The 13,644-nt window shown below is 39.0% G+C and overlaps 1 protein-coding gene across 1 annotated transcript; it reads left to right on the plus strand.

Annotated features, from left to right (window-relative positions):
- Positions 1-1,484: 1,484 nt before the first annotated feature.
- On the plus strand, positions 1,485-12,652 carry LOC139915000 (myosin heavy chain, fast skeletal muscle-like). Its single transcript, XM_078286520.1, has 39 exons — positions 1,485-1,691; positions 1,778-1,921; positions 2,016-2,172; positions 2,266-2,293; positions 2,382-2,493; positions 2,601-2,693; positions 2,790-2,853; positions 2,936-3,034; positions 3,126-3,229; positions 3,351-3,489; positions 3,651-3,769; positions 4,228-4,377; positions 4,482-4,664; positions 4,742-5,049; positions 5,159-5,231; positions 5,327-5,414; positions 5,526-5,643; positions 5,730-5,853; positions 5,953-6,089; positions 6,186-6,441; positions 7,221-7,463; positions 7,549-7,725; positions 7,810-7,955; positions 8,080-8,170; positions 8,279-8,668; positions 8,798-8,924; positions 9,024-9,142; positions 9,222-9,418; positions 9,650-9,833; positions 9,951-10,116; positions 10,268-10,392; positions 10,538-10,846; positions 10,979-11,182; positions 11,288-11,413; positions 11,650-11,820; positions 11,910-12,014; positions 12,111-12,206; positions 12,329-12,460; positions 12,632-12,652. The coding sequence occupies exons 1-39, from the start codon at positions 1,485-1,487 to the stop codon at positions 12,650-12,652; spliced, it is 5,832 nt and encodes a 1,943-aa protein (XP_078142646.1).
- The last annotated feature ends 992 nt before the right edge of the window (positions 12,653-13,644 follow it).

Genomic DNA, 13,644 nt, shown 5'->3' on the forward strand with positions numbered 1-13,644 from the left:
ATATCCAAATACAAATTGCATTTTAATACCAGATGCAAATGGGGCTTTACACTCACAAAATCAACATCATAAATTCTTTTACAAATATAATATTGACAAATATAATATATAATAACCTTACTCACTAGTAACATCACTGTATAAACAACTGCAAGTGAAAAGAATGGGTGACCTTTTCAGCTAAAAAAAAACCCTGCTCGGGGCGTCCTGGTGGCTCAGTTGGCTAAGTCATATACCATATACTTGTGAGCCCTGGGAACTCTTCAGTCTTTCCTGTCTCTCTGTACTGTCAACTATCAAATAAAGGCAACATTCCCATCTTTCATTCTTTCTTTCAGTCTTAAAAAGAAACATCCTGCTCAGCATTTTGAAAACTATATTGTATCATCAATAGGAACGAGGTTGACATTCATAGTGTAGCACTGGGTATCAAGCCAAAAAAGGAATTTGAAGCTGTCAGTTTCAAGTTATTATAGCTTGATATATGTGTGTTAATTAAACAAAGGTGTTTCTTACAGTTTATCATCAGTAATGCTGAAATATTTTTTCTGTTGTATTCCATATGTGATTATTGAAAAATATTACAATGAAAATACTTTAAAAATACATTTCATATTGTTCTTCCTTGTTGAAAATAATTTGTACAATTTGCATAAAAGAATAATTAGAATAATTAGTGCAATTGGTATGCTTTCAATAAAACTGAAAATAATAGTTGTTTATTCTTATTTAAAATAAGCAATATCCCAAATTCAGAAGGTGGCTTCATTACTTGAAACCCGAAACACAACAAGATTTATGTGCAAGGAACAAGTGTTTCAACTGATATATGCCTTGGTTGTCATCTTCACCACATTTGGCATGTTACCCATTTAACTTCTGCTTTGCTGGCAAAACAAATCCAATAAAAGCAGTCCAAGAGGAGCCTGTGTGTGTGTGGAAGAAGACCTGTGAAGTTCCAGCTTGTGGTGAGATTCTCTACAATTATGCGTTACACAATAATGATTAGTTCCACTTTTATGAAATTAGCTTACAGTATAACGTGTAGGAATAGCAAAAGATTATTAAACAATGAATCCATGCTATTTTTTTTTCTAAATATAACATGTTTTCAACAGGATTGTGGAATATACTTTACTTTTGATTGGGAGAAAGGGTCAGGTAAGAAAAAGTTATTTTTTTAGTATATAATATGTAAAATATTTTTATGGTAGTCCTGTTGATTTTCATCCATTTTAGACAAAACAGTCATAGGCTACTTTTTAAAGTCATTTACCAGCCCAGCCTAAAAAGGGACTACAAATGAGCTAATCAGCTATGTTAAAGACCAACTTGATAATGCATGGACATGGTATAGTGGTGGATGTATTTACTTGTTTAGATGAATTGTATTAGGTGATGAGGTGATGGTCCACCACATGAACTTGGCACATGGGTCTGATTATACTTTATTTGGAATTACCACACAGAAGTAAGTCGCCACCATGAGTACGGACGCGGAGATGGCCATTTATGGCAAGGCCGCCATTTACCTTCGTAAACCAGAGATGGAGAGGGTTGAGGCTCAAAACAAACCCTTTGATGCCAAAAGTGCTGCCTATGTGGTCGATGCTAAGGAGCTGTACCTTAAATGTACAATCCTGAAGAAAGACGGTGGCAAAGTCACCGTGAAAGTCCTTGACACCCAGGAGGTAGGCTGAAGTTTCATGAAACTCACGACAGTGCAACTTGCAGTTGGAATTTCAACACTAGCTGAAATTGTGTATCAATATTTCAGGAGAAGACAGTTAAGGAGGATGATGTCACCCCTATGAACCCTCCCAAGTATGACAAAATTGAGGACATGGCCATGATGACCCATCTCAATGAAGCCTCTGTGCTGTATAATCTCAAAGAGCGTTATGCAGCATGGATGATCTACGTAAGATATTCTGCCTATGGAGTAAAGTATAATATTGTACATGGACTCATATATAATATACTGTAAGTGATCACATCTCTCTCATCCCCTTCAGACCTACTCTGGGCTGTTCTGTGCCACTGTGAACCCCTACAAGTGGCTCCCAGTGTACGATTCTGAGGTTGTAAGTGCTTACAGAGGCAAAAAGCGTATGGAGGCCCCACCCCACATCTTCTCTGTCTCTGACAATGCCTACCAAAACATGCTTACTGGTATGTCCTTGTCAAGAAAATGTATAAATTGTCAATAAACTGAGTTTATGTTACATAGATGAGAAATATATTTCTTAATGTTTCCTTTTACAGATAGGGAGAACCAGTCTGTCTTGATCACGTAAGTTTTATATCTATTGCACCTCTATAACACCAATATAATCCAATTCATTGAGTAAATTTGTCTGATTCTACATATCTATACCCAGTGGAGAATCTGGTGCTGGAAAGACTGTGAACACTAAGCGTGTCATCCAGTACTTTGCAACAATCTCAGTGGGTGGAGGAGAGAAGAAGAAGGAGCAAGCAGGAAAGATACAGGTATTATCATGAATGTTTTCTAAAAACACTGAAAACACTTCTGTGAAATAAAGAAAAAGTGGAAATTTACTACTGAAATCAATATTAATATAAAAAATGGATTATAGGGCTCACTGGAGGATCAGATTATTGCAGCCAATCCCTTGCTGGAGGCCTATGGTAATGCCAAGACTGTGAGGAATGACAACTCCTCTCGCTTTGTAAGTATGGAAGCAGTTCAACCTGTGAAAAAAAAACCTGTTCCATTGTATATTGCCAGTGTAGAGCTACATTAAATAGTATGCTCCTTCAAACAGGGTAAATTCATCAGAATCCATTTCGGCACATCTGGTAAACTGTCTAGTGCTGACATTGAGACATGTAAGTAAAAAGTTTTTATGGTGAATGAAAATGGCTGCCATAATCAGTGGATCAGATTTTGAGTTATGAACAACCCTTACAGATCTGCTGGAGAAGTCCAGAGTGACATTCCAGCTTCCTGATGAGAGAGGCTACCACATCTTCTACCAGATGATGACCAACCACAAGCCTGAGCTGATTGGTAAGATGAATAACTGATCGTGCTAACCCTAACACAAACTGTTTACATAATCCATAATCACTCATTCCTTTAAACCTTTTTTAATCTCCAGAAATGACGCTCATCACCACCAACCCCTATGACTTCCCCATGTGCAGTCAGGGTCAGATCACTGTGGCCAGCATTGATGACAAAGAGGAGTTGGTTGCCACTGATGTGAGTGATCTTCAGTTTTGACACATTTTCTGATGCTTTGTGCATTAAATACACCATCACTGTTTCTTATTAATTTTCTGAAGTGATTTTGACTCAGTATTGACACATCATTTGAATACAGACAGCTATTGATATTCTGGGCTTCACTGCTGATGAAAAGATGGCCATCTACAAGTTTACCGGTGCTGTGCTCCACCATGGTAGCATGAAGTTCAAGCAGAAGCAGCGTGAAGAGCAGGCTGAGCCAGACGGCACAGAGGGTGAGTATTAACTTCATCCCAAAGTGGATGAGTCTGAATAGCTTTTGAATTAAGTTAGTAAATTTTTAATCACAGCAGTTCAGTTTGTATTTTCTGTTACTGATATTGTCTTTTACAGCCATTGTCATATATCTCTAATGTATCTCATGTGAATTTTTCAGATGCTGACAAGGTTGGCTACCTGCTGGGTCTGAACTCAGCTGACATGCTGAAGGCTCTGTGCTACCCCAGAGTGAAGGTCGGAAATGAGTTTGTCACCAAAGGACAGACTGTACCCCAGGTAAGCAAGATACATCATTCTCTTGTTTCTTTGGTTTACACAATTTCTTTATATTAAAAACAGATAAGTCACACCCTTACAGCTTGAATAATTTAGTAGATAAATTGTTAAAAATCATACTAACAGAGTTTAGGATTCCTCATTTGGCAGATCATTAATACAACATTTTTTAATTAATCCAAGTGGAATAAAGGATTCTTATTTTGTAATGATTGTTTGTGGGGACATGTTTGTTAGCTGTAAAACACTGTCTCCAATTAAGAAAAAAACTCACTTAGGATTACACTGCTAAATTATGTAATATATCTACCCTTTTAGCATTGTAAAATCAAACATATAAATTTGTATATTCTGCCATACTTTATTACACACACTTGAAGAGGCCTGAATTACAAATAATTCTGAACATTGCTCAGGTTAGACTAAAATTAATTCACTGTAATGTCTATTTTCTTCAGGTCATGAACTCAGTGAGCGCTCTGGCTAAGTCCATCTATGAGAGGATGTTCTTGTGGATGGTCATCCGCATCAACCAGATGCTAGACACCAAGCAGGCGAGGCAATTCTTCATTGGTGTGCTGGACATTGCTGGTTTTGAAATCTTTGATGTAAGTATGCATTCATGGTAATGGATAGACTGCTTAATTTCATAATCTTTCATAGTTTTATCATACATTACGAGAGGTTAAGATAATCCTTCATCCACTGACAGTACAACAGCATGGAGCAGCTGTGCATCAACTTCACCAATGAGAAACTGCAACAGTTCTTCAACCACCACATGTTTGTCCTGGAGCAAGAGGAGTACAAGAAGGAGGGCATCATCTGGGAGTTCATTGACTTCGGCATGGACTTGGCTGCCTGCATTGAGCTTATTGAAAAGGTACACAATAATGTTGTGACTATGTAATTATTGTTTGAATGCTACAACAATGCCTTTTCATGATGTATCTCTCTGCACCTTTTATACAGCCCATGGGCATCTTCTCCATCCTTGAAGAGGAGTGCATGTTCCCCAAGGCTTCAGATACGACCTTCAAGAACAAACTGTATGACCAGCATCTTGGTAAAAACAGAGCATTTGAGAAGCCAAAGCCCGCCAAAGGCAAGGCTGAGGCTCACTTCTCCCTGGTGCACTATGCTGGAACTGTGGACTACAATATCTGTGGCTGGCTGGACAAGAACAAGGATCCCCTGAACGAGTCTGTTATACAGCTTTACCAGAAGTCCTCGGTTAAGCTGCTGCCTGTCCTGTATCCCCCTGTTGTTGAAGGTGTGATATACTTTTGAAAAAATTGAAATCATTTTTCTGCAATATAGATTTTTTTCATCATGTGTTGATCTAAAGTTTAACTTTCCTTTCTGCCTTAAAATTATCAATTGAAAAACAGAGTCTGGTGGTGGCAAGAAGGGAGGCAAGAAGAAGGGTGGTTCCATGCAGACTGTGTCTTCACAGTTCAGGGTAAGGTTTAAGAACAACATCAAGTCTCAGTTTGGAGTTATACTCAAATTTATTGATTTTCACAAAGAACATTTGGTTTCATCTTGTATCTCTAGGAGAACTTGGGCAAGCTGATGACAAACTTGAGGAGCACCCATCCCCACTTTGTGCGTTGTCTCATTCCCAATGAGTCTAAGACTCCAGGTACACTGTCAGTTGACATGATCTTTCTAGTGTCTGATCTTAATAGTCATTTAGTGAATCACTGTGATTGGGATTCATTACTTTGTCAAAATGAACACAATTTTTTTACAGGTCTTATGGAGAATTTCCTGGTCATCCACCAGCTGAGGTGTAACGGTGTACTGGAGGGTATCAGAATCTGCAGAAAGGGCTTCCCCAGCAGAATCCTCTATGCTGATTTCAAGCAGAGGTATTGTTGAATGTTTTATAAGGGATTTTTGATGCAAGATATGAGGAGAAAGTGCTCACCATGAACACAATCTCTCTTTCAAAAAGGTACAAAGTGCTGAATGCCGGTGTCATCCCTGAGGGCCAGTTCATTGACAACAAGAAGGCCTCAGAAAAGCTGCTTGGATCAATTGATGTTGATCATGACGAATACAGATTTGGGCACACTAAGGTAAACACATTGCTTACCTTATTTAACTTTGTTGTAGTGAACACCATTATGGTTCCAAATCAATCAACAATAATGGCATATTTTATCTACTGTATTCAGGTATTCTTCAAAGCTGGTCTGCTGGGTACCCTTGAGGAGATGAGAGATGACAAGCTTGCTTCTCTGGTCACCATGACTCAGGCTCTCTGCCGTGCTTACCTCATGAGGAAGGAGTTTGTGAAGATGACGGCGACAAGGCATGTTGAAAACAGCCCATTCTAAATAAATATTTCTGTCATATACCACCCAATCCAAAAGTGACTTTATCCATGACAGCAACTTTTTTTCCATAGGGATGCTGTTTACACCATCCAGTACAACGTCCGCTCGTTCATGAATGTCAAACACTGGCCATGGATGAAGGTGTACTACAAGATCAAACCTCTTCTGAAGACTGCTGAAACTGAAAAGGAGCTGGCCGAGATGAAGGAGAACTACGAGAAGATGAAAACAGACCTGGCCATGGCCCTGGCTAAGAAGAAGGAACTAGAGGAGAAGATGGTGTCTCTTTTGCAGGAGAAGAATGACCTGCAGCTGCAAGTGTCCTCTGTGAGTAGACTTCACTAGCCAGCTTGGAAACAATAACCATCCATAATATTTTGGTAACTTATCACTATTTAACATTAGTTAAGTATTATTTTCTTGTGAACTATCAAATAATCAATTTTTGGGCTTTTAAGGGTTTACTAACGATTATGCTGTAAATTATTTCATTTGAGGAAGCAGGGTTATGTACTTACATCACTAAAAAGCACTGACATAGATTGGAAGTTTATAAAAGCGACCCAAAAAAGAAAAAAACTCTTTACAAAAAACTTTTACCAAAACCATTTACTCAGTACAGTGAACATCAGTTGCATATTTTTTATAGCAACCCAAAAACATCTACTGATGTTTACAAGTCATTTATTATACTTTTAATAAATATTGTAAACATTGGTTGCAACTGTGTAATAGCCACCCAAACAATGTTTAGTATTGCTTTAAAAAATTGTTAATCATTAACCAATACTTAATGCTGAATTTAAATTTCTTAACTGAGATACCACAATGTTAATAAATGGTTAACTAATTTAATCAGAAGCCACTGTTATAATCTGTTATCAGTTATCATGCAATATATAAATGATTAACTTCATTTTTATTGCATTAGTTAATCTTCAAATAACATTATTAGCATTCACTAAACCTTAGTAACTTTGTAAGACGAAAGTGTTAAATTTTTTTTAAGTATGACTAATATAAAGGGCTTAGGGTTAGTTTTATTTTTCATGTCTTGTCCAGAATATGTTAACATGTTACTTCCTTTTTGTTTCATTGTGAACTAGGAATCAGAGAATCTGTCAGATGCTGAGGAGAGATGTGAGGGACTTATCAAGAGTAAGATCCAGCTGGAGGCCAAACTCAAAGAGACAACTGAGAGACTGGAGGATGAGGAGGAAATCAATGCTGAGCTAACTGCCAAAAAGAGGAAACTGGAGGATGAATGCTCTGAGCTCAAGAAGGACATTGATGACCTGGAGCTTACCTTAGCCAAAGTGGAGAAGGAGAAGCATGCCACTGAGAACAAGGTTCATGAATATTCACACTAGCTAGTAAAACAAATGACTTTAGAATAATCACCCATTTTAAACAAAATATTTCTTGCAATTTTAGGTGAAGAACCTGACTGAGGAGATGGCCTCTCAGGATGAGAGTATTGCTAAGCTGGCCAAGGAGAAGAAAGCCCTTCAAGAAGCACATCAGCAGACTCTTGATGACCTGCAGGCAGAGGAAGACAAAGTCAACACTCTGACCAAGGCCAAGACCAAGCTTGAGCAGCAAGTGGACGATGTGAGTTTATGAAGTCAGTATGATTAGCAAAAAAGATAGGTTTGCTCTTGAACTTGATAATTAAAAGCCTGTATTAATGTGCAGCTTGAAGGTTCCCTGGAGCAAGAGAAGAAGCTCCGTATGGACCTTGAGAGAACCAAGAGGAAGCTTGAGGGTGATCTGAAACTGGCCCAGGAATCTATCATGGATCTTGAGAATGATAAGCAGCAGTCTGAGGAGAAAATTAAGAAGTAAAATTAATTTTATTTTTCATTTCATTTGTTCATGACAGACCCAATCACATGTGTTTGATGATCTGGTAGATTGGATGGATAGAATGTTAGTAACTACTCTCTTTATCTACAATTCTCACAGGAAAGACTTTGAAACCAGTCAGCTCCTTAGTAAGATTGAGGATGAACAGTCCTTGGGTGCTCAGCTTCAGAAGAAAATCAAGGAGCTTCAGGTGACACAATTACTACATAATATTTCTGTATTTTAATAATAATAATTTCTTTCATGGCTTTTTTTTAAGAGAACATTTACTGCAAATTATCATATTTACTTTCAATAGGCCAGAATTGAGGAACTGGAGGAAGAAATTGAAGCTGAGCGTGCTGCTCGCGCCAAGGTTGAGAAGCAGAGAGCTGACCTCGCCAGGGAACTTGAAGAGATCAGTGAGAGACTTGAGGAGGCTGGTGGAGCCACTGCTGCTCAGATTGAGATGAACAAGAAGCGTGAGGCAGAGTTCCAGAAGCTGCGTCGTGACCTTGAGGAGTCCACCCTACAGCATGAAGCCACCGCTGCTGCTCTCCGCAAGAAACAGGCCGACAGTGTTGCAGAGCTGGGAGAACAGATCGACAACCTCCAGCGTGTCAAGCAGAAGCTTGAGAAGGAGAAGAGTGAATACAAGATGGAGATCGATGACCTGTCCAGCAACATGGAAGCTGTTGCTAAAGCAAAGGTACATATTATGTACCTTTGCTTTGATATGCTTTTATTAAAATATTTGTAACATTAAAAATCTAATCTCAGATCCAGTAATAAAGTAGAGGCTGAATACATTAAAATAGTATTATTTTATTGGTTTTAGGGAAACCTGGAGAAGATGTGCCGAACTCTTGAGGATCAACTCAGTGAAATCAAGACCAAGAATGATGAAAATCTCCGTCAGATGAATGACTTAAGTGCACAAAAAGCACGTCTCCTGACAGAAAATGGTATGTATAGTTCACCATTCAAACAGGGTGTTCTGCTGTGTGTATTTTCAGAGAAATTGAGCATACAAAACTGATGCAATATTCCAATTTTCACACAAGGCGAGTTCGGACGTCAGATTGAAGAGAAAGAAGCTCTTGTCTCCCAATTGACCAGAGGCAAGCAGGCCTTCACACAGCAAATTGAGGAGCTGAAGAGACAGACTGAGGAGGAGGTTAAGGTAAGAAACTACTAAGTGTCCATTGAGTCTTGGTGGTAAGTTGAAAATTTTGCACACTAAATAATTTTTAATTTAACAGGCCAAGAATGCCCTTGCCCACGGTGTGCAATCGGCCCGCCATGACTGTGATCTTCTGAGGGAGCAGTTTGAGGAGGAGCAGGAGGCAAAGGCTGAGCTGCAACGTGGAATGTCCAAGGCCAACAGTGAAGTGGCCCAGTGGAGGACCAAGTATGAAACTGATGCTATCCAGCGCACTGAGGAGCTTGAGGAGTCCAAGTGAGTAAAATCCAAAACCACACATCAATGCCCAGTTCAGAACTGGAGCATAGTGCTCTTGGTGGCCATGTTCGTATATTTCAAATGTACTTTCCATCCATGAATCCTGCCCTTCAAACATCTATGCATAATTTATTTGTATTTGATATAGGCCTAGTCAGAAAATCAAGCAATAGACTAAGGCTTCAGTTACTTATTTTCATTGAGAGACAAATTATAAATATTCAACAGGAAAAAGCTTGCCCAGCGCCTTCAGGAAGCTGAGGAGCAGATTGAGGCTGTGAATTCCAAGTGTGCCTCTCTGGAGAAGACCAAACAGAGGCTCCAGGGTGAGGTGGAGGACCTCATGATTGATGTGGAGAGGGCCAATGGGCTGGCTGCCAACCTTGACAAGAAGCAGAGGAACTTTGACAAGGTAGCATTTTTTCTTCTTTGTATTGTAATGCCATTCTAACAAAATGAAGTATAATCATTTGTTTTTATATTGATGAATATGAAACTATGTTGACTATACGGATTGCACCTTATTCAGGTCTTGGCAGAGTGGAAACAAAAGTATGAGGAGGGTCAGGCAGAGCTTGAAGGAGCTCAGAAAGAGGCTCGTTCTCTCAGCACTGAGCTGTTCAAGATGAAGAACTCCTATGAGGAAGCTCTGGATCAGCTGGAGACCCTGAAGCGCGAGAACAAGAACCTGCAACGTGAGTTTCTACCAGATAATGTTTGCATTTGCAGTTAGGTTGGCTTGAAATGAGAACAGGCTGGACCAATATCTATGTACATTAGTTTGAATTAACTATAAAATCTACATTTCAAGGTTTAGCAATATTAAACACATGAATCCCCCTGCAGAGGAGATCTCAGACCTGACTGAACAGATTGGTGAGACTGGAAAGAGCATCCATGAGCTGGAGAAGTCCAAGAAGCAGGTGGAGACAGAAAAGGCTGAAATCCAGACAGCACTTGAGGAAGCTGAGGTAAAACTTCTATAGAGTTTAATATTGTAATTGTTAATCTGTGTATTAGGTTTCTACAAGAAATTTAAATAGCAATGGAAGACAGTTCAATTTAATATTCAAAAGGTAGGAAGGGCTCTATTTCAATATTTGTTTAAATCCTTAGGGAACTCTGGAACATGAGGAGTCCAAGATTCTGCGTGTCCAGCTGGAACTCAACCAGGTTAAGGGTGAGGTTGACAGAAAGCTGGCAGAGAAAGATGAGGAGATGGAGCAGATCAAGAGAAACAGCCAGAGGGTGACTGACTCCATGCAGAGCACTCTGGACTCTGAGGTCAGGAGCAGGAATGATGCCCTTAGAATCAAGAAGAAGATGGAGGGAGACCTGAATGAGATGGAGATTCAGCTGAGTCATGCTAACCGCCAGGCTGCTGAGGCCCAGAAGCAGCTGAGGAATGTCCAGGGACAGCTGAAGGTAGGACACAGCCTTTGTGCAGCAGTTGTGCAGACATACATAGACAGCAGTTGTGCAGACATACATAGACATCGTAAGTGTAGCCACATTCTGATATTTCTGTAAACATTTTCTTGATATTTTTTGCATTAGGATGCACAATTGCACCTTGATGATGCTCTCAGAGTACAGGAAGACGTCAAGGAGCAGGCTGCCATGGTGGAGCGTAGGAACGGTCTCATGGTGGCTGAAATTGAGGAGCTTAGGGCTGCTCTAGAACAGACAGAGAGAGGCCGCAAAGTGGCTGAGCAAGAGCTGGTGGATGCAAGTGAGCGTGTTGGCCTTCTGCACTCTCAGGTAAACAAACAAAATCATTGCTTCACTCATTCTCAAATATATGCATTTTTAAAATATGTGTATATCATTATAGTCATGAGTAAACTGATTTTTTTTCTCTTCTAGAATACAAGCCTTCTGAACACAAAGAAGAAGCTGGAGACTGACTTGGTCCAGGTCCAGAGTGAAGTAGATGACACTGTTCAGGAAGCAAGGAATGCAGAAGAGAAGGCCAAGAAGGCCATCACTGATGTAGGTTTAAGTTTTCATTGTTACCTTTTTAATTTTATTCCAAGTGAGAACAGTGTTTTCCATACATAGGTTTATTTGTTAGTAGTGGCATTAGTAAACAGTAACTTGACACTTTTTAATTAGAACACACTCACAGAGAAAATTAACATAAGTGCAATGCAAAGACTGGCATATTGCCCCTGTTCTGTTATGTATATGTTTTTTGACATTTCTAATAAATATTTTATCTTTTCTAGGCTGCCATGATGGCTGAGGAGCTGAAGAAGGAGCAGGACACTAGCGCTCACCTGGAGAGGATGAAGAAGAACCTGGAGGTCACTGTCAAGGACCTGCAGCACCGCCTGGATGAGGCTGAGAACTTGGCAATGAAGGGTGGCAAGAAGCAGCTCCAGAAACTGGAGTCTAGAGTAAGAGAAATACATTAACATTTTCCTTGGTTAATGTAAGACTGTTTCAGGAAAAAAATTGACTCTTAATGTCTGATTGATTTCTAAAGGTGCGTGAGCTGGAGGCAGAGGTTGAGGCAGAGCAGAGACGTGGAGGAGATGCTGTGAAGGGTGTCCGCAAATATGAGAGGAGAGTGAAGGAACTCACATACCAGGTATAGTCCGACTGACAGCTGATGCATCCATATCCATCAAATATACATAGTTATTACTGAAAACATTTACACTTGCATATTTACTTTCTGTCATAGACTGAAGAGGACAAGAAAAATGTTACCAGGCTACAGGATCTGGTAGACAAGCTGCAGCTCAAGGTGAAGGCCTACAAGAGGCAGGCTGAGGAAGCGGTAAGGGCAAAATATTCATCTTTTACATGTGTAACTACTAGATACTATACTAAATTTCAATCAAAGTACACCTACAGTCATTTCAGAGATTTAAACACTGAGCTATCTCTATGGCATTCCAGGAGGAGCAAGCCAACGTTCATCTGTCCAAGTGCAGGAAGGTTCAGCATGAGCTGGAGGAGGCTGAGGAGCGTGCTGACATTGCTGAGTCCCAGGTCAACAAACTGAGAGCTAAGAGCCGTGACTCTGGCAAGGTAACTGAGGCCATACAACAAATAAACAATTTATGAAAATAAAACCCTTAATTGATACTGTGTGTACTGAATATGTAGTGTGCAGATATTTAATTTAAAATGAATAGGACAAATAAAATGTTTAATTGTGACCAAAAAAATAAACTAAATTATTTTGTCTTTCTTTTACAGGGAAAAGAGGCAGCTGAGTAAAACACACTATTGCTGACAGTCCGTTTCTCATCATATAATATGATGGGATATCAAGGACACTTTTTTTTGTTCAATAAAAGTTGGTTTACTTTCAATCACTCTTTCATTTTTATGTAATTTTTTCCATAAAATGTAGTAAGAATGAGTTTTGGATCATTGTTGATACACAAAAAAAAATCTTAGGAAATCAGTGGTAAAAGCACAGATAAGCAGCCTTTACAGTTTATAGCATGATTTATCTATATGATTTACAGCCACATCTTACAACTCTTAAGTAAATAAAAGCACAAACAAATTAATACGCATGTCCCAGTACACCTAAGACTTTGTTTCATAAATAGAGCAGGCCAATCGAAGTGATGTTGTGTTGGGTATTCTACCACTCTGCAGTTTGAAACCGCAGACAAATGAGACTAATACCATTAGGATGAGAATATACACTTGCATCTTAACTTGGCAAGAATATAAAATCAAGTGCCAAAACAGGCTGTTGCTGGCATTAAAAATAGATTAGTGACTAATGTCTAATATCAGTTTCAAATGGTTGTAGCTTTTTATGTGAGTTGACACTTCGATGATATCTCTTACAGTTTAGTTTCCAGTGTTGACTTAATTTGTCTATCATTTACCTTACAACATGTTTACACACACAGTAATTCTTTATTAATATAAAGATAGAAAAAAAACACAACAAAATAATTTTACTTGCAACAGTAATTGTTTTGCTTTCATTATATCTACTGAACTGAATGGACAGAATGATCAAAAGGGCAGAAATCATGTCCTTCATTAATACACACAGTAGAGAGAATTCCAAATAAAGTAAAAATAAATTCAACATGAAATCCTGATCCTGTCCTCTAGATATTATTGTCACCAATGTTTTAAAAGAAGTATGTGAAACAATTTTAGAGAAGGTTGTGGCCAACCAACTTTTGTCTTTTTTGAACAATAACTTATTTGAAACTTTTCAATCTGGTTATAGAGCTAAT

Source organism: Centroberyx gerrardi, chromosome 2 (genome assembly GCF_048128805.1).
Source record: "Centroberyx gerrardi isolate f3 chromosome 2, fCenGer3.hap1.cur.20231027, whole genome shotgun sequence".
Classification (NCBI taxonomy): domain Eukaryota; kingdom Metazoa; phylum Chordata; class Actinopteri; order Beryciformes; family Berycidae; genus Centroberyx; species Centroberyx gerrardi.